This window comes from Orcinus orca, chromosome X (genome assembly GCF_937001465.1).
Source record: "Orcinus orca chromosome X, mOrcOrc1.1, whole genome shotgun sequence".
NCBI lineage: Eukaryota > Metazoa > Chordata > Mammalia > Artiodactyla > Delphinidae > Orcinus > Orcinus orca.
In genome coordinates this window covers 15,649,624-15,667,802 of record NC_064580.1, presented here as the reverse complement: position 1 = coordinate 15,667,802, position 18,179 = coordinate 15,649,624, and the positions used below count along the sequence as shown (strand labels likewise).

The following is an 18,179-nucleotide window of genomic DNA, read 5'->3' as shown; positions in this document are numbered from 1 at the left end:
ATAAATTTATATTCTGTTAACTATAATATTTGAATACTATATTAATGTAATAGAATATGGATAATAATTATATGTTTATAGACTTTTAACCCTGGTTTGGAAAGTTTAACTTTCAAAATAGACAAATAATGTCAGAGTAATACTGTATATTGAGGTAAGAGGTACAGATTTTTCCTTTTACCTGCTGTATTAAGCTCACTATAGATAAAGTGAGCTTAATATTTTTAGAAAACAGACTAATCTGTAAGAATCTCTAAGTAAAAAATGTGATTCAAGAAGTAAGAGGTAAGATACACATGGCTTTCATGATTGTATGATCAGATACTGCATTTGTACCCATGGAATGTTTGGAAGAACAGAAACTATTGTACATCAGTGGGTTTCTGTTGTTGTTGTTTACTTTATGAATATTTTTAAACGAGAATGCTTTTATTAGTTCAGACTATGTGTTTGAATGAGAGGAACTTTTATAATTTAAGATTATTCCTTTATAAATTACAAAAACCACACGTTAGATTTATAATACATTTCCTAAATTGATGACTTTCATTTTGATGTGGTTCTCATCTTTCTGTGATGTAACTCTGACATCTTTTCTTCCCTATAATAGCCTCCTTTGATGGGGAAACTCATTCCATCCAGCTCCCTCCAGTGAACAGTGCATCATTTGCTCTTCGCTTTCTTGAGAAATTGTGCCACAGCCTGCAGTGTGATAACCTTTTGAGTAGCCAGCCTTTTAGCTCTTACAGAGGTAATGGTCATAGTCCTGCAGAGCATGATCAAAATAATTCAGGTAAGAGAAAATGTAAAATTTTATACTGTGCTTCTATTTTATATTAGATTCTACATTAACTTGAGAATCTTAAATAATTCAGTTTTTCCTGCGTCTTCCTCAAAGTAAACCTTTTAGCCACAGTGAACTAATTAGACATGTATAATATATAGTTTTTGTTCATTCAAAGTGGAAAAGTAATTTCTTATTGTATTCATAATTAACTTGAGAATCAAAACCTGAAACGTGTATCATTGTGGGGTCTTTTTGTTTTTTAAAATTTATTTATTTATTTTTGGCAGCGTTGGATCTTCGTTGCTACGCATGGGCTTTCTCTAGTTGTGGGGAGCGGGGGCTACTCTTCGTTGTGGTGCGCGGGCTTCTCACTGCGGTGGCTTCTCTTGTTGCGGAGCATGGGCTCTAGACATGCAGGCTTCAGTAGTTGTGGCTTGCGGGCTCCAGAGCGCAGGCTCAGTAGTTGTGGTGCACGGGCTTAGTTTCTCCGTGGCATGTGGGATCTTCCCGGACCAGGACTCGAGCCCGTGTCCCGTGCGTTGGCAGGCGGATTCTTAACCACTGCGCCACCAGGGGAGCCCCCCCCAGTCCTCTTTTAAGTACTGTCTGTATGGTATATTTTTTCCCATCCTTGTACTTTCAACCTATTTGTGTGTTTGAATTTAAAGTGTAAGTTTGTAATACAACTTTAAAAAAAACCCATTCTGCCAGTCTGATTTTTTACTGGAGTGTTTATTTCATGTACATTTAATTTAATTACTGATAAGGTAGGATTTACATCTACCATTCTGTATGTCTCTCTTTTTTTTCGGGGGGGGTAGTCTTTTCCTCCATTACTGCCTTCTTTTGTTTTAAGTAGATGTTTTCTTGTGTACCATTTTATTTTCCTTGTTCTTTTTACTATTTTTTTGAGTTATTTTCTTAGTTAGTTGCCTTGGGGATTACAATTAACATCTTAATTTAAAACAGTCTAGTTTGGATTAATACCAACTTAATTTTAATATTATGCCAAAACTTTGCTCCAGCATAGCTTTGTTTTCTGCCCACTTCTTTGTGCTATTATTGTCATACAAATTATATTTTATACGTTATAAACTCCCAAATACAGTTTTATAATTATTGCTTTTTTAAAAAAGAATTTTATTTATTTTATTTATTTATTATTTTTGGCTGCGTCAGGTCTTCGTTGCTGCGTGTGGGCTTTCTCTAGTTGTGGCGAGCGGGGGCTATTCTTAGTTGTGGTGCATGGGCTTCTCATTGCAGTGGCTTCTCTTGTTGCGGAGCACGGGCTCTAGGCGCGTGGGCTTCAGTAGTTGTGGCTTGCGGGCTCCAGTAGTTGTGGCTTGCGGGCTCTGGAGCACAGGCTCAGTAGTTGTGCCTTGCAGGCTCTGGAGCACAGGCTCAGTAGTTGTGGCGCACAGGCTTAGCTGCTCCGTGGCATGTGGGATCTTCCTGAACCAGGGCTTGAACCTGTGTCCCCTGCATTGGCAGGTGGATTCTTAACCACTGCGCCACCAGGGAAGTCCTATAATTATTGCTTTATGTAGTTGTCTTTTAAATGAGAAAGGAGAAGAAAAGAGTTATAAACACAAATATATTTACTGGTACTGTTTTTTTTTTTAATGTGGATTTAAGTTATTCTCTATTTTCATTTCAACTTGAAGGAGTCTCTCTAGTATCTCTTATAGGGTAGCTCTCTATAAGTGAGGAATTCTCTCAGTTTTTCTTTATGGAGAATTTCCTATTTTCTCCTTCAGTTTTTAAAGTTTAGTTTTGCTAGATATAGAATTCTTGGTTGACCGTCTTGTTTCAATGCTTTGAATATGTCATCCCACTTCCTTCTAGCCTCTGTAGTTTCTGATGAGAAGTCAGTTGCTAATCTTATTGAGGATCCTTTGTATGTGATGATTTGCTTTTCTCTTGCTGATTTCAAGATTCTCTTTGTCTTTTGCTTTTGGTGGTTTGACTTTTTTCTAGGTGTGGATATCTTTGCATTTATCATAATTGGAGATTCTTGTGCTTTTTGGATTATGCAGATTAATGTTTTGCATTAAAGTTGGGAAGCTTTTAGACATTATTTCTTCAAATAGTCTTTTTGCTCCTTACTCTCTCTGTCCTCTCCTTCCAGGACTCTCCCATTATGTTTATTCTGGCATGCTTGATGGTGTCCCACAGGTCTCTGAAGTCTGTTCATTTTTTCTCTCTCTCTCTCTTTTTTTTCCTGTTCCTCAGACTATATAATCTCAATTGACCTCTTAAAAAATTTGGTGATTCTTTCTTCTGCTAATTCACATCTGCTGTTGAGCCCCTCTAGGGTTTTGTTTTGTTTTTTAAATTTCATTTATTATACTTTTCAAGTCGTGAATTTCTATTTGGTTCTTTTTATAATTTTTATTGCTTTATCGATAGTGTGAGACATTGTTCTTACACTTTGCTTTAGTTCTTTAGACATGATTTTTTTTTAAGTTCTTTAAACATATATAAAATAACTGACTTGATATCTTTGCTTAGTAAGTCCAGTGTCTGGGCTTCCTCAGAGGCAGTTTCTGTTGACTTTTTTTCCCCCTGTTTATGGGTCATACTTTCCTCTTCCTTGCATGTCTCCTAATTTTTTAATTGAAATTTAAAAGTAATATAACGTAGCAACTCTGAAAATTAGGTTCCCTCCCCCTTCCTAGGCTCTGTTGTTGTTGCTGGTGCTGTTTGGATTTTTAGTGACTCTCCTGGACTAATTTAATGACTTTTCCAGGTCTAATTTTGTTATATGTGGCTACTGAAGTCTGTTCACTTAGCTTAGTGGTCAGCTAATGATTGGACAGGGATTTTCTTAAGTGCCTGGAACCAGTATGTCTCCCAGCCTTTGCGAAGGGGTTCATAGTGTGTGTTGGGACTTACCTTGAACATTCCAGGAGGCAGTTTACAAATCTGCTTTGTGCAGAGCTTCAAGGTCAGCAAAAAATGAAAGATTATGGCCTTCTAAAGTCTTCCTGAGCATTCATACAACCATGTACATACATATGGCCTTGTAGATTCCCAGGAATATCTCAGTGCTTTTCAGAGTCCCCTAATGGACATCTCATTCTCCAGTTTTTCCTTTTAAGCTTCTTGGTCAGCATCTTGTCAGCCCCAACTGGTAATACTACCTCTGGAAGCTGCAGTGTTAAACAATTGCCATTGTTGTGGGTTTTTTGGTTTGGTTTTGGTTTGGTTTTTGACCAGTGCTTTGGATAGGGCTGTTCACACAGAGCAGGCTCTGATTTAGGTCAAATAAAACAAGCCCAGAGATCAGAGGTTTTCAGTGAGCTGCAAGATTGATCAAATAGTGACACTTCTCTGTGGGTGGAGCTTTTGGAGAGTTCCAAATCCTTTGTGCCCCCTTCAGTGCTAGGCTGGCTGCTGGCTTTCACAGCTACTGTAGTTGCGAAGCTGTTGGTTTGCAAGGCTGCTGCAAAACTGGGGTGAATGGGATTATATTAGGGAAGGTAAAATGCCACAGAATTTGTTGTTCTTTCTGAGATTCAGCCATTTTTCTTGAATAAAATGCTTTTTGGGTTGTTGTAATCCTTTAGTTAATGTCCACAATTTTGAAAAAGTTAATTTTGCCAGCGCTGTCATTATTTTTATGAAGGAGTGGATTTTCTGAAGTCCTTAATCAGTCGTCCTGGAAGTGCTTCTCTATGATGACTTCTGAAGTACTTTGTAAATTATCTGGCCTTTTCTAGTTATCTCTGCAGGAACAGTTTCATGCCTGAGCTCACTACGATACCCAGAAGCAGAAGTCAAGAATCAGTTTTATGTTTGTATCAACCTCAGATAGTAGACCATATACCAGCTTCATAAACTTTTCATAAAGAATGTATTATAATATTACAAGTAAAAGATAAGTAAAGACTTTTTCTGATCTTCCTATGATTCTGAGGTAAATATCTATAGAAAACTATAGAAACTGTATATTTTAGTACTCTAATTTTCTGTATCATTAAATGGGTATGAAAAAAGTCAATTATTTCTCTTCTTAGAATTTAACAGTCCTAATTGTAGAAATATCTCTCATTCACTGAAGTATGTTTTGCCTGTTAGTTTTGTAGTTGATGATTAAAAATAAAATCAAATGGTGAGAGCTCTCTTAGACTCATTAGTAATCAGTCAGTAAATGGATGGCTAAAGATTGCTCATCAGACGATTTTGAGAGGCATGCCTGGCCCCCAGCCATTTTGAACTAGATGAAGTTTGACTTTGGTACTTTCTCATTGCAGTCTTTCTTCTCTCTGGAGGTCTGTTATCCTACTTTATAGATTTCTATTGCACTTTGTTTTTCCTTTTAGTTGGAGATTAAATCAAAATATTGATCGATAATGTAGTGTAACGTAGTCTAATGTAGTGTAATTAATAAATTGAAATGTCTTTATTTTCAGGATTATGCCTTAAAGTGTGGTCCTTTAGGAAGAAATGCATTTGGTTGATGATAAGTAACCAGTAGGATTGTTGTAAGTGTACCCCTAGGCCAGGATTGTTGCCTATAAAATGGAGTGTTCATTGTACCCTATCTTCTCTTTAACTTCTCTGAATTCTTAACTTTTCTTGCTCATGGGAGCAATTTTCCCAGGTCTTTTTAGACACATTACAATTGGTTGCCTCACTGTTGGCCTGTGAGAGTTAGAAAGATGTGATGACCCTAGAATAAATGAAGCCTAAACATAGTGCCTTTAACCCTTGAATATAATATCACTGAAATATTTAATAGGATGAAATGAACACATCTTGTTCATAAATAATTGATAAATTATTGATGAAGTTATAGTAGGCAAATGATTTAGAAACAAAAGTGTTTTATGCTGATGATATGAAAACGCTTGAGTATATTAATTAGTTATAACAGATATTTCTTTTTTTGAAAACAGTAAAAGAAGATACAACAGAAAAGAAAAGCACCAAACGACCTTCTCAGGAACCTCTGCCTTATGTTGCTACTCTCTCTCCTAAGCGCCCCAAAACAGAAGTGCATGCCTCTGAAGGTAAATAGTATTTACATGTTGCAAGACTGGGGAGAAAAGTCACTCTTCTATCACTTATATGCTCTTGAGTGTTGATGCTGGAAGTTGGGGAATATATTCCCCCAAATCAGTTTGGCAGTTAGGCTACTACTTTGGCAGCTTTGTTGAGCACTTCATTCCCTTCAGAAGTGCACAGTTGTCATTTCTTCTTAGATTAAAGAAAAACAGTTATAGCCATATTTTCCATTCAGCTTTGTCTTGCTAAAAGCTGATAGAAAGAGGAATAGAAAAACCTAGTACATTTCTCCAGTGAAAGTTTTAAGTGCCCAAGGAGTAAGCAAATGTTAGAAACCAACTCTGTGATCATATTGTAACAAAGAGTTGTGAAGAACTGCATTCCTAAAAATAAATGCTTTAGTGAGGTGTTCATAGTTTTGGTGGCAAGACTGGCAAGGGTTAGTTGCCATGAGAAAAATAGGTGATATCATTAGAATCAATTTGAATTTCAGGACAGTGTCCATTACTATAAACACCAAGAAGGGGATGGCCATGTGCTTTGTGTTAGAGGTTTGTGGTTCAGTATAGCATGGCTTAAGTGAACTATTGTTGGCAGTTAGGGGATTTTTGACCTTTTAATAGTATTCGAGCTGTAAGTCTGTTGAAGATAATTGCCTTTGTCTTTTTTCTTATTGCCTTTGTCTTTTTTTTTCTTGTAGAAGAAGTATTATCTTCTGAGGGAAATGGCATGCCCAAAGGGGAAATGCTTTCTGAAGAGTCCAAAAACTCACCACTAAATCCAGCAAGTTCTTTGAATCCTGCCAGCACAAATCCTATAAGCACTCATACTCCGGTCTCCAGTAGTGTTTCTCAAAGTGTGCCATGCACCTCGAGTTCAACACTGGTAGGGACCGAATCACCTCCCAAGAGCAGTCACCATGAAGTTACATTCCAGATGCAGAGGAAAAGTGAAGGTATATTCAAAAACAGTGATTCTCAGCCAGTGTGTTTGTCTTTCCCCTTAAGGTTTCCATGCCCCACAACATCCCCTGAGAGTTTATCGCATTGGAGAAAGTGCCAAAAGTGAGGAGGTCGAGTCCTCCCCTTCACATCATTTTCAGGGCCAAGCTGCTACACATGCTCTAATCTTCATGGCATTACAGAACTATTTCTGGGAATCTGGATCACCAACCATGTTTCTGATGGAGACTTCTCAGTTTAGTGCTTTTCTATCCATTGTAATTTATCATTTCCTTGGGTACTGCCTGGACTCACAACCCTCACATGACTCTGAGGCCTGGAAGGATGCACTCCCTCTTCTTTCTGACGTCCTCTCTTCCTTGTCCCTATTGAGACCTTTCCTGGCCCCAGCCTGTGTGTGGTTCCCAGATCTAGCCTCTGGCATTCTGTTGCTGCAGGCGTTTCCCCATTTTCCACACTCCCAGTCATTCCCTCAGACCCCGCAGGAGAACATGATATGTATAAACAGGACAGCATCCTACTCTTCATTTGGAAAGAGCCAGAGCAGCCTTCCATGTGCAAAGATAGCTACTATCCTGTACCCTTTTAAGGGTTAAGGGTGCTGTGGTGAGAGGAATAAGTGTTTTGTCTTTTGTCACCAGATAGGCATCTAGGCAAGGTTGAGGAGTAAAGGAAGTAGGAATCAACTAACTCCCCTGCCTTTCATAATGGATATTATCTATGGGCAACTGCACTGTACACATGCTGTGATACATTTAATATCGTCACCCCCATCTCCTACTCGGTGTAGATTGTCTCTGGTTTTGGAGTGATTTTTGTAGAGAGACTGAAGATAGATGTTCATTTTATAAAGGGGTCACTGAATTTTTAGATATTTTCACAATATATGAGTTCATGAAGACAGGCCTTCTGATCTCCTAGTGTATATAAGACAGAGCCATTAAGGAGAAGAGCATGACTGGACTTTGATTATTTTTCACATAATTATTTATTTCATGTAATTATTTGAATAACACTAATGTTCATAACTTTCTCTGATTATTTTGAAGATGTGGGCCCAGTTAAATTATTTTCCATGATAGATTAGAAATAGATGAGCTCACAGTTGTTTTATTTTTATTTTTTTAATTTTTAATTTTTTAAAATTTTTAAATAAATTTATTTTATTCATTTTATTTTTAGCTGTGTTGGGTCTTCGTTGCTGCACGCGGGCTTTCTCTGGTTGTGGCGAGCGGGGGCTACTCTTTGTTGCAGTGCGCGGGCTTCTCATTGCAGTGGCTTCTCTTGTTGCGGAGCATGGGCTCTAGGCATGTAAGCTCAGTAGTTGTGGCTCACGGGCTCTAGAGCGCAGGCTCAATAGTTGTGGTGCAAGAGCTTAGTTGCTCCGGGGCATGTGGGATCTTCCTGGACCAGGGCTCAAACCCATGTCCCCTGCATTGACAGGCGGATTCTTAACCACTGCGCCACCAGGGAAGCCCGTTTTATTTTTAATATAAAATTATAATTTTATACCAGAAATCATATCTTTACATATAGTTTATTTGTAGTAATCCGTAAAAGTAGTTATATGTTATTCAAAGCATAACTATACCAGATTCTGATGACAGAAACCAAAAATCCCACACAAATATAAGTTAATTTAGAGGTATGGTTAGCCTTGCCAGTAATTTTTTTTTTTTTTTTTTTTTTTTTGCGGTACGCGGGCCTCTCACTGTTGTGGCCTCTCCCGTTGCAGAGCACAGGCTCCGGATGCACAGGCTTAGCGGCCATGGCTCACGGGGCCTAGCCGCTCCGCGGCATGTGGGATCTTCCCGGACCGGGGTACGAACTCGTGTCCCCTGCATCGGCAGGCGGACTGTCAACCACTGTGCCACCAGGGAAGCCTCACCAGTAATTTTTTAAGTATTAAATTGAGTCTGTTTTGAGTTAAAGGAGAAGACTTTTCTGTCTGGATTGTTAGAATGCCTTAGGCATGGCATGGTCTATACCATCATCGTTTTTACTTGGGTTGATACAGCCCAGCAGCATTTCTTGGTAGACCAACATTTTTATCTCTGACAAGTAGAAAGTAGGATAGATTTTACTAAAGACTTTTTATTTCATATCAAAGTTACGCTATTTAAAAAGAAAATAAATAAGATTTACCATTGTGAGTTCTTTTATCTTCTGTTTTTCTTTGCCCTTTCCCTGGGTGAATACTCAAAATACTCATAAAATGGCCGGAGCCCAGAGGATAGGAAAGAAAAGGTGCACTTTTGGCTAATTCACACATACAAAAATATTAAATTTGTATTGACGGTCCTTGTTTAGAGAAACAAATCCTCCTAGCAAATTACAAAACCCACTTCTCTTATCATACACTAACTTTAGAGAGTCAAGTACTCTGGTTGAGTAAATGAATGCGTGTCTGGACACAAAGAAATTTCAATACAGTGTAGTGAACGGCACAGCTATAACTTTTTGAGGTATGAGCACTTAAATTGTTTCATGTCTTAGTTACTTCTTTTTTAAACATATAAACCTTCAACCAAAATATCTATTACTATGCAGTGAAACTTGAAAGAGGCATTCAGTATAATGTTAAAGTTACTTCTGACCTAGCTAAGCACAAAATAATCTTGTTTTCTTCAAAATTCAGATAAGCATTAAGGCTTGAGAAACAGGAATTTAAAGAGTAAAGTGATGCTAAAAACCATCCATATTGAATACATTAAAGTGAATAAATTTAAGCAACTATCAAACTGTAAATTCTGGGGATTTCCACTGCAATTAGCTAGTAAAATAAACCTAATCTGGAGATATCAAGAGGAGAAAGATTGAGAGAAATTCTTTGAAATATTTAAAGTAAGAAAGCAATAAGTTAGCTTAGATTAGCCTAATTTAACCCAAGTAACAGATCTTTTGCTGTATTTTCCTGTGGCCAAAGTGGCCTCGGATTGCTCAGTCTCTTTTATGATCTTTGGAACTGTAAGGTGTCTTCCGAAGCTGCTTTTGTTGTTTGGGGGAGGTCAGGTGGGACATTCTTGAGTAGCCATCCTCAGGTCATCTTTGTCTAGGCTTTCCCTGGATTTTACCTTGGAGTCCTGGGTCCATGCCGGGGTACTTCACACAAGGTTCCAGGAATGAGACAATTACTCCCTACCTAACATCTCTTCTTTCAGGATAATGATCAGGTCAAGTATGATTTGTCTTTTTTCCCCCCATTGAAGCTCCAAGTTATATAGCTGTACCTGACCCCAGTGTCCTGAAACAAGGCTTCTCTAAGGACCCTTCAACCTGGTCTGTGGATGAAGTGATACAGTTTATGAAACATAAAGATCCTCAGATATCAGGCCCCCTCGTCGACCTCTTCATGCAACATGTAATGTATCTTTTGATCCGGTTTTCCTGCCGTAATGACTTTGAATGACCTCTGTGCAGGCCCTTCAGTTGGATACTGATTAGTGTGGATGGTGGGGGAACCCTATCAACTGATTATTCCATATGCGAGAAAGTTTACTTTGCCCAAAGTTAGAGCCTTAAAGGGTGGAGGCTGGATCTGTGCTTTAAATGGGTACCCGGGTACCTAAAATACTACAAGTCTTCAAGTTCTCAAGAGAAGATGATTCAGCATGGCCACACTCTCCTTTCTAACAACAGCTACAAGGATCCTCCTCCCCACCTGCTCCCTGCTCGGCCCGAGGACCGTGAGTAGGAGGGGTGACCACAGCTGTGACAGGGTGTCCTCCTTGTTATGACGCCTGATGAATCCAGTAACTGTAAAAGATTAAGTGCAGCTTTATTTTAAATAGGAACTCATGAAAACCAAATAATATGCTTCCACGACAATAAATTGCTTAATTAAGGAAATAAAGAATTTTAGGAGGATGCCTTGTGTCTGTTAAATAATGTTTATAGTCTTTTCTAACAAATTCATGACCAAATATCTATGTATCCTTTTTGACGTTGTAAGAAAATCAGTAATAAGTTTTCGTATCTAATTAGCTTCACACAACTAACTGAATAGCTTTCAACATAATGACAACACTGTATAGCACATTTACAGTTTGCGTTAATACTGATATACTCATATTCCCAGCCTTTCTAAGAAAGTTAATGACTGTCTGAAATTCATTTCTACAGTTCACAGTTTTCTACTCTTTGTCATAAATACGTGGTATTTTATTCAACATATAGTATTTAAAATCAGAGTTTGATGCTAAGGCCATTTTTCAAAGATACTGGGTTAAATTTCCTTTTTCTTAAAATTTGAAGTGAATTTAGAAATTTTCAAATGATGCTTCACATATAAGTTATATTTTTAATAGTTTTCAGGAAATAAATGCATATTCAGAGAATATATGTTGAGAATGTACAGCTGCTCCCTGTTTTACATGTTCTTATATGTACGTAACGTGACAAAACATGAAATCAGTATTAGTAATTATAATTTCTTTCTCTCTGTAGGAGATTGATGGGAAGGCTCTGCTACTACTCAAAAGTGATGTGATGATGAAGTATATGGGGCTGAAGTTGGGGCCAGCCTTAAAGTTATGTTATTATATTGAAAAACTTAAAGAAGGAAAATATAATTGAAAAAAAATGTGTAAGTTTAGACATAATTTTCAATTGTCTTGATAACTTTTTAATTTAAAAATATTTTTATTCTCGTAGCAGTTTTTGTTCTGTAGACAGTTCCTCTAAAACTACGTTATATCCAGAATTGCAGAACTACATTACAAGTCCAGTCTACTTCTTTAAAACACATTAACATGTTAGTATTAGCATATTCAACTTGGCAGTCCTTTATGTCTTTTTATTATTTTACACTTTACAATTTATTATTTAATTGTACAGTTTACAAATATACTTAATGCAGGAAACAGAGAAACACCATTGATTTTGATTAATGTTTATATATAAAACCAAAACAGCTACATCCCAAAGGGGGGAAAGTATCAGGGACTGACAGGCTCTCTAGTGAAATCCATGAGAAATTTTCCTTAGAAAAGAATTTAAAGATGCAACTGTAGTTATCATCTCTTTTTCAAATATTTTATGTCTGTTACTGCAATGTTCTGTTTGTGTTCTACCAATTTCCGGAAAGGGAATAGCCATATAAATTATTTTCCTTTCGTTATTATTTCTCTGTATGTTGTGTTTGTTCATATTTAAAGAAAAAAAACAAGCTTATAAACTTTCATAAAGTGTTCTTATCAGTTTTTGATAAATTTCAAACAATTGTAAGATAGAATGGTTGTTTTATGCAGGAGATATTATACTACAAGTGTAGTTTGGATGGAGTCTGATTAAAATTTTTCAGTGAAATACCCATTATTTCAAAACTTTACATATTTTCTCTAAGCTTAGACATTTAACTAGGCATTCATTTCTCATATCTCTATATGAGGACACCTGTGCCCAAATTTTTAAAATGTATATATTTTATTGTCTGTTTATTCTTCATACAGATACTATACCATATTTATATATTATTCTATACCTGTAGGTATTCAAACAAATCTGTTGTTTTTGAATTTAATATGGCACTTTGCACTGCCACAGAGGTAATGGTGAACTATTTATATAGTTGGATGTTTTTATTCTGAAAAATATACGTGCATCATTTGCTATCACTAGTACCTCTCAGCTTAGTCTTCAGGGGATAAGAAACAATCCATAGATTGGTTTCCATACAGGGAAGTTCTCTGTCCTATGCAATGTTGCTAGTTAATTTGCTTAGTTCTGAGCCATTTATTCTGCTAAATTTTGGAAGATGCATTAATTCAGCCTTATCATTTTGGGCTTTATTTTTAAAGTTAGAACTTTCAAGGGGAAATGGTGCTATATGTTTATTGTTAATTAGTTTGTATACGTTTGGTGTAATGTTAATAAGCTATGAGAATCTGTGCTAAAAGTATTAGCCATTTGTTATAAATGCCAATAAAATGTACACCAGGGGCAAGAATGTACATTTTCTTTTTTAGAAAACCAAATGTACTTTATATGAGAATGCTTCTATTTAAAGGGTGGTTTCATCTATGTTATTCATTTTGTGTTATAAGACAAAATTCTAATTTAAACTTGGTCTTCTCTCAAATTGTGTGAAGATGCTGTGCCCAGTTAAACAGTCCTCAGGTGTTTGTATAAATACTGTTTTACAGTTTTCAGATTTTAAAATATAATAAAGTTTAATAACCACAGCCATTAATGTCAAAGCCTCAGATTTGATTTTACTTGCTTTCACCACATTATATTAATGTATGAATCAGCTATAGTTGAAAAAGCAGCACTCTAGTAAGTTTGTGGCTTTATATGTCCAAATACTTGGTTTTAACACTTGCCATTCCTAGGAGCAAAGGGCTGATCTTTTGCAGGGGCCTTAAATGAGACCCCGGGGAAGCAGTAAGAAGTTAAATCAATGAGTTTTATCTGTACTCAAGTTAGTTGGCAGTGATGCAAGTGTGCTAGAAAATGCCAGTGCCCCCATATATCTCATCCCACCTGAGTTCATGTATCTGGCTGGCAATTCTAGCTGCTTTTTTACCACTGGGGGCCAGAAGCCATACTGCTACTCAGCCGTCAGCTCTCCCACCATAACTGGTGGAAAAGCCCTAGAGGCTCAGGGTTGTGGTTGAATCACCTTCAAGATCCGACCCCTCAGCCCACCCGCACCAGGAGCTGCTGCCTTGGAACCCAGAAACTGTTACTGCTGTTAATTGGAGACAACCGGGCCGTAACTGAGGCTCCAGGGATGATGATCTCAAGTAACTGGAATGGGGGTGTCGATTTTCACTATCTGGTTTGTAAATTTTTGTCCAGAGACTGTCATGCCGTGTTAGCGCGGGTTACCTGTGAACTTAATTATCTTTGCTCTAGTTTTCCCCCTCAGTCCATTCTTCAACTTTCTGTAGGCAGCAGGATTCTGCAACTTGAGCTCTAAAGCCCTCTGGGTACATTGAGCATGTGCTTTTCTGTCTTCTGTCTACGTGATTTCTAATTGTTGGAGAGTCTTATGGTACATGGTTCAGAATAGAATTTCCCAGACTTTTAAATTGGTACTCCCTCTGTAAACATGAAAAAACCATGCCCTTCTGTAATATTAGAAATTAAAAATTAAACATCATGACTAGCAACAGTGATTCTGGGAGGAAAAGTGCTGCTTTTTCAAGCTACATAAGGGACTGTACTCACAGTTGGTTGAGTAAATGAAGTATGTTTAAATTTCTGGGGCTGTTTCTACAGTGTGATGTGAGGACTTGCTTATATTTTTAAGCGCTCTGACGTTGATCCAGGGAATGGAGAGAGCTCTTAGGGAGGACATGTAAGCCAGGGCCCACCTTCAGAACGCATGGTGGACAGTTTGTGTCTGATCCCTCCTGACGTTTCCCCTGTTTTGTCCAGCATTTTGATGAAATTGAACCTTGAAAGCAGCTCTCCACAATGATCGCATACTAAGACCAAGCTTGCCCACTCTCCCTGCAGTACAAGAGGCAACAGCAAAAAGACTTTATTGTATCATTCAGTCTTTGACATAAGGAAGCAAAATTAAAGGGCAGATACTGGTATAATTAAAAAGGCATTATTGATAGACATTAGATTCAAAGAGAAAATTCACTGTTAAGAATCCATGGAGCTTTCACAAAATTGAGTACATACTAAGCTACATAGAACACTCTGAATCACAGGAAACAAAGTTAGTACAGGCTACAGTCTGGGACATAAAATTCAGAAGTTAATGAGATACTTCTGAAATGCTAACAAGAAAAACAATAAGCACCCCTACCTTTGTAGCCACAGCTTCTTTCCTGAACTTTCTCCTTGAGTTCTAGGCCTGGGTATGTCACTGTCTACTGATGTCTCCACCTGCAAGCCCACAGCATCTCCTCATCACACCTGAATCTTTCCCCACCTTCCTTTGCTGATGTGCCCCTCTCCAGTCCCAGCCTTAACAGCGCCTCACCCACTGATGCATCCGGGCACCTGACAGAGTGCCTGCCAGTGTTGGCCTCAACTCCTCATCGTCCACAGCCCACCGCAGCCCTGACGTCACCTGGTCCCAGGCATCCTACCTCTCACAGCTCTCTCTCGTCTGGGCCCCCCAGTCTGTTGTTTCCCGAGTTTGCTGCCAGATGCCACTTCAGAAATGCTAAGTTTCTTTCCTATGAGCACTTCCAGAGCTGATACTTTTATTATTGTATTCCCAGGATTTAGCATACTATCTCCTACATAATAGATACTTAGATGTTGGTTGACGGAAAAAAACACAAAAGCAAATTTTCTTCTTAAAACCACGGCCGTTTCCAGTACCTCTCCCAGTTTACAAGAAAATCATTTTTATTGATGCTTGTACTTCATTAATGCAGTGTGGCTCCCCGCCACCACCATGGAGCAGCTCAGATGTGTCTGAACAGTAATGGGAGATGGCCGATCCAGAGGACTCTGAGGGCAAAGGCAGTTAGGCCCAGAGATTTGGGGCTTGTTGTAGGAGAACTGAAAAAATCCCTCATCTTTATGAATATACTGAAAGATTTGTCAGAGACACAAACGAAGTGCTTTCAATAAATCTGTTGGTGTTTTGCATGCGCGCGCGCGTGTGTGTGTGTGTTTGTTTAACTAGGATTTGAAGATGTAACTGTGAGCTGTAAACCCTTAAGTTTAACAGAGCTGTCCCATGTCCTACTGACAATTTATATCTTATGTCTGCAAACCAGTTGGCTGGGTGGTTCCATTTTGATTGAGCCAGGCTAATATTTTTCTCTCCTATTTAGGAGCCACCTTTTGCATGCTTTGGAGTTGGAATTTAAAAATATAAATATAGAAGGTCAAAGTTGTGCTCGCTGTTGATAGCTCCTGTAAAACACCTGACTCAATGAGCAAATATTAGCTCTATCAGCTACTTTTAAAAAAAGCTTCATTGTAGTACATTTCAAGTACATGTGAAAATAAGGAGAGTGAAGGGACACCACCCAGCTCCAATAATTATCAGCTCATAACCCATCTTGTTTCATCCACACTCCCACTCACATCTCCTATTTCCATGTTGTTTTGAAGCAAATCTGATAGATCATTTAATGTATAAATAGGTCAGTATGTATATCTAAAAGATAAACTTTTAAAAAAGTGACCATACCATTATCATACTTTAAAAATTAATAATTCATTTCTAACACCATGCTGTAATGAGAGGAACCAGGGCTCCTTGGAGAAATGACCAATTCTAGGACTGGGACGGGGAATATACAAGTTGAGCTTGGAGCATCTTGGAAGTGTCGAAGGATGTGCTCCAAGAAAGCACAACAATGAGGAATGTCAAAGGGACACAGGAGCGAACTGAAAGAGCTTCCAGTGGCCAGGAAGTCTGGAACGGTTTGAGCAACAAAATAAAGCAGTATTGGATTATAACCCAAAGTATAACAAATATCCCTGAGTCCATACTGCTGTAAATCAACGATTGAATCAGTAAATAGGGGAGAAGAGAGAAATCTGTGCAGAAGAATCCCAAATTATGTAGACACTCACCCTCAAGGAGGTGGAGCATTACTCCCCACTCCTTAAGTGTGTGCTGTGCAGAGAAGTATGTGCTTCCTTCCAAAGAGGGCAGTATGGAAAGGGGGGGAAAGAGGAACTCTCCAGGGGAGAGACCTGACAAACACCCTCATCCAGGTGGTCAAGGTCAACATCAACAGCGAGAAGTCCTGTTCATAGTATGTACCCTTGATATGATAGCATGAGAATGGCCCCTTATCGCTGAGGTTTTCCTCCCCAAAACCCATGACACCAGTTTCATCACGAAGAAAATCATCAGACAAATCCCAATTGGGGAACATTCTGCAACATACCTAACCAGTCCTCCTCCAAACTGTGTAGGTCATCAAAAACAAGGAAAGTCTGAGAATCTGTCACAGTCTAGAGGAGCCCAGGGAGACATGATGAGTAAACATAATATGGGATCCTGGAACAGAGAAAGGTGAAAAGGAAATGTGAATACAGTGTAGGCTTTAGTTAATAATAATGTACAAATATTGATTCATTAGTTGTGGTAAATGTACCACAATATAAAATACTAATAATGTATGAAAATGGATGTGGGTACTGTCTCCACTATCTTAATAACTTTTCTGTAAATTAAAACTGTTCTAAAATTAAAAGTTTATTTAAAAAATTAGCAATTCCCTTCTATCATCCTACATTCATACAGTATTCAAATTCCTAATCATCCCCAATATTTCTTTTTTACCATCTGATATCTCCCTGTAATTGTCTGTTAGAATGCTGTCGAATAGAAATGTAATGCCAGAAGATGGTTGTTGGAGACATTAGTCTGCCATCTTCTCAGTCTGCTGGCTTTCCAAATAAAGTCGTATTCCTTGCCTCAAAAAAAAAGAAAAAAGAAATGTAATGCCAGCAGCATATGTAATTTTAAATTTCCCAATATCCACATAAAATGTAGAAATAATCAGGTAAAATCAATTTAATAATAGTTTATTTAATCTATGCAAACTATGATCATTTCAACAAGTAATTAATATGAAATTATTAAAGAGATAGTTTACATTCTTTTTGTTTGTGTGCCATCTTTAAAGCCGGATGTGTATTTTGCACTCAGAGCACATCTCATTTCACCCTGGCCCCATTCACGTGCTCAATAGCCAAGTGTGGCCACAGTATTGAAAGATCAAATGTGGGTCTCTAAGTGCCGTCCTGGACCAGTAGCATCAGCTCCATCTGGGAACTTGTTAGAAAGAAACATCAGACATGCTGAATCAGAAACTAGGCGTGGAACCCTGCAATCTGTGTTTTAACAAGCCCTCCAGGTAGTTCTGGTACACTCAAGTTTGAGAAGCGTTGCTGGGTATTAGAAGACAATTTAAATGCTGGTCTGACGCAACCAATGAGTTACTAGAAATAAAAGGATATGTTTCTATCTTCTAGGACAAGAGCCATATGGAATTTAGAGACAGGATGTTTGTTTGCTTTTCTTAAAAAAAGGTTTATTCTTTTTATGGGGAATTAATAGCTGCCAACAATATCTAATACTATTTATAATGGCAATTTTTAGCTAAGAAGTTCTCCTTCGCTTTGAAATTTTAACTGAATTTTGGTTGAACCTTAAGAAATGTTAACCATAAATGTGTAATAACTGCCCTACTACAAAATTTACAAGTCACATTTCCAATGTTCCTCTTGCCTTGATGAAAATTACTGAAGGTCTTCCTTTATCATCAAAGCTCAAAGACATTTATGCCCTGGTATATGGTAAGTAGATTTGAAAACTTTGTCATCACTTACTAAGTTACACAAGATTCCTGTTCAAGCTGATAGACGAAACATAAACTAGATTTAAAGTACTGTATTAAAAACAAAAACAGAGTTTGCATTTTGGAGTAACTAAAATGTAGAGATCTAACACAAAAAAAGTGAAAAACACATATAAGATT

The 18,179-nt window shown here is 37.8% G+C and overlaps 1 protein-coding gene across 3 annotated transcripts in view; it reads left to right on the top strand.

The window, feature by feature from the left end:
* Positions 1 to 15,172, top strand: part of SCML2 (Scm polycomb group protein like 2) — an 88,981-nt gene extending 73,809 nt beyond the window's left edge. For 2 of the 3 annotated variants that reach the window (XM_004269640.3, XM_033427881.2), the window contains exons 11-15: positions 611 to 793; positions 5,689 to 5,802; positions 6,498 to 6,752; positions 9,969 to 10,120; positions 11,206 to 15,172. In XM_004269640.3, coding sequence (XP_004269688.1) covers positions 611 to 793; positions 5,689 to 5,802; positions 6,498 to 6,752; positions 9,969 to 10,120; positions 11,206 to 11,334 — 833 coding nt within the window. In that variant the 3' untranslated portion in view covers positions 11,335 to 15,172. The remainder of the gene's footprint in view (positions 1 to 610; positions 794 to 5,688; positions 5,803 to 6,497; positions 6,753 to 9,968; positions 10,121 to 11,205) is intronic. The other variant, XM_049704727.1, reaches the window with a different exon arrangement.
* Positions 15,173 to 18,179: the final 3,007 nt, after the last annotated feature.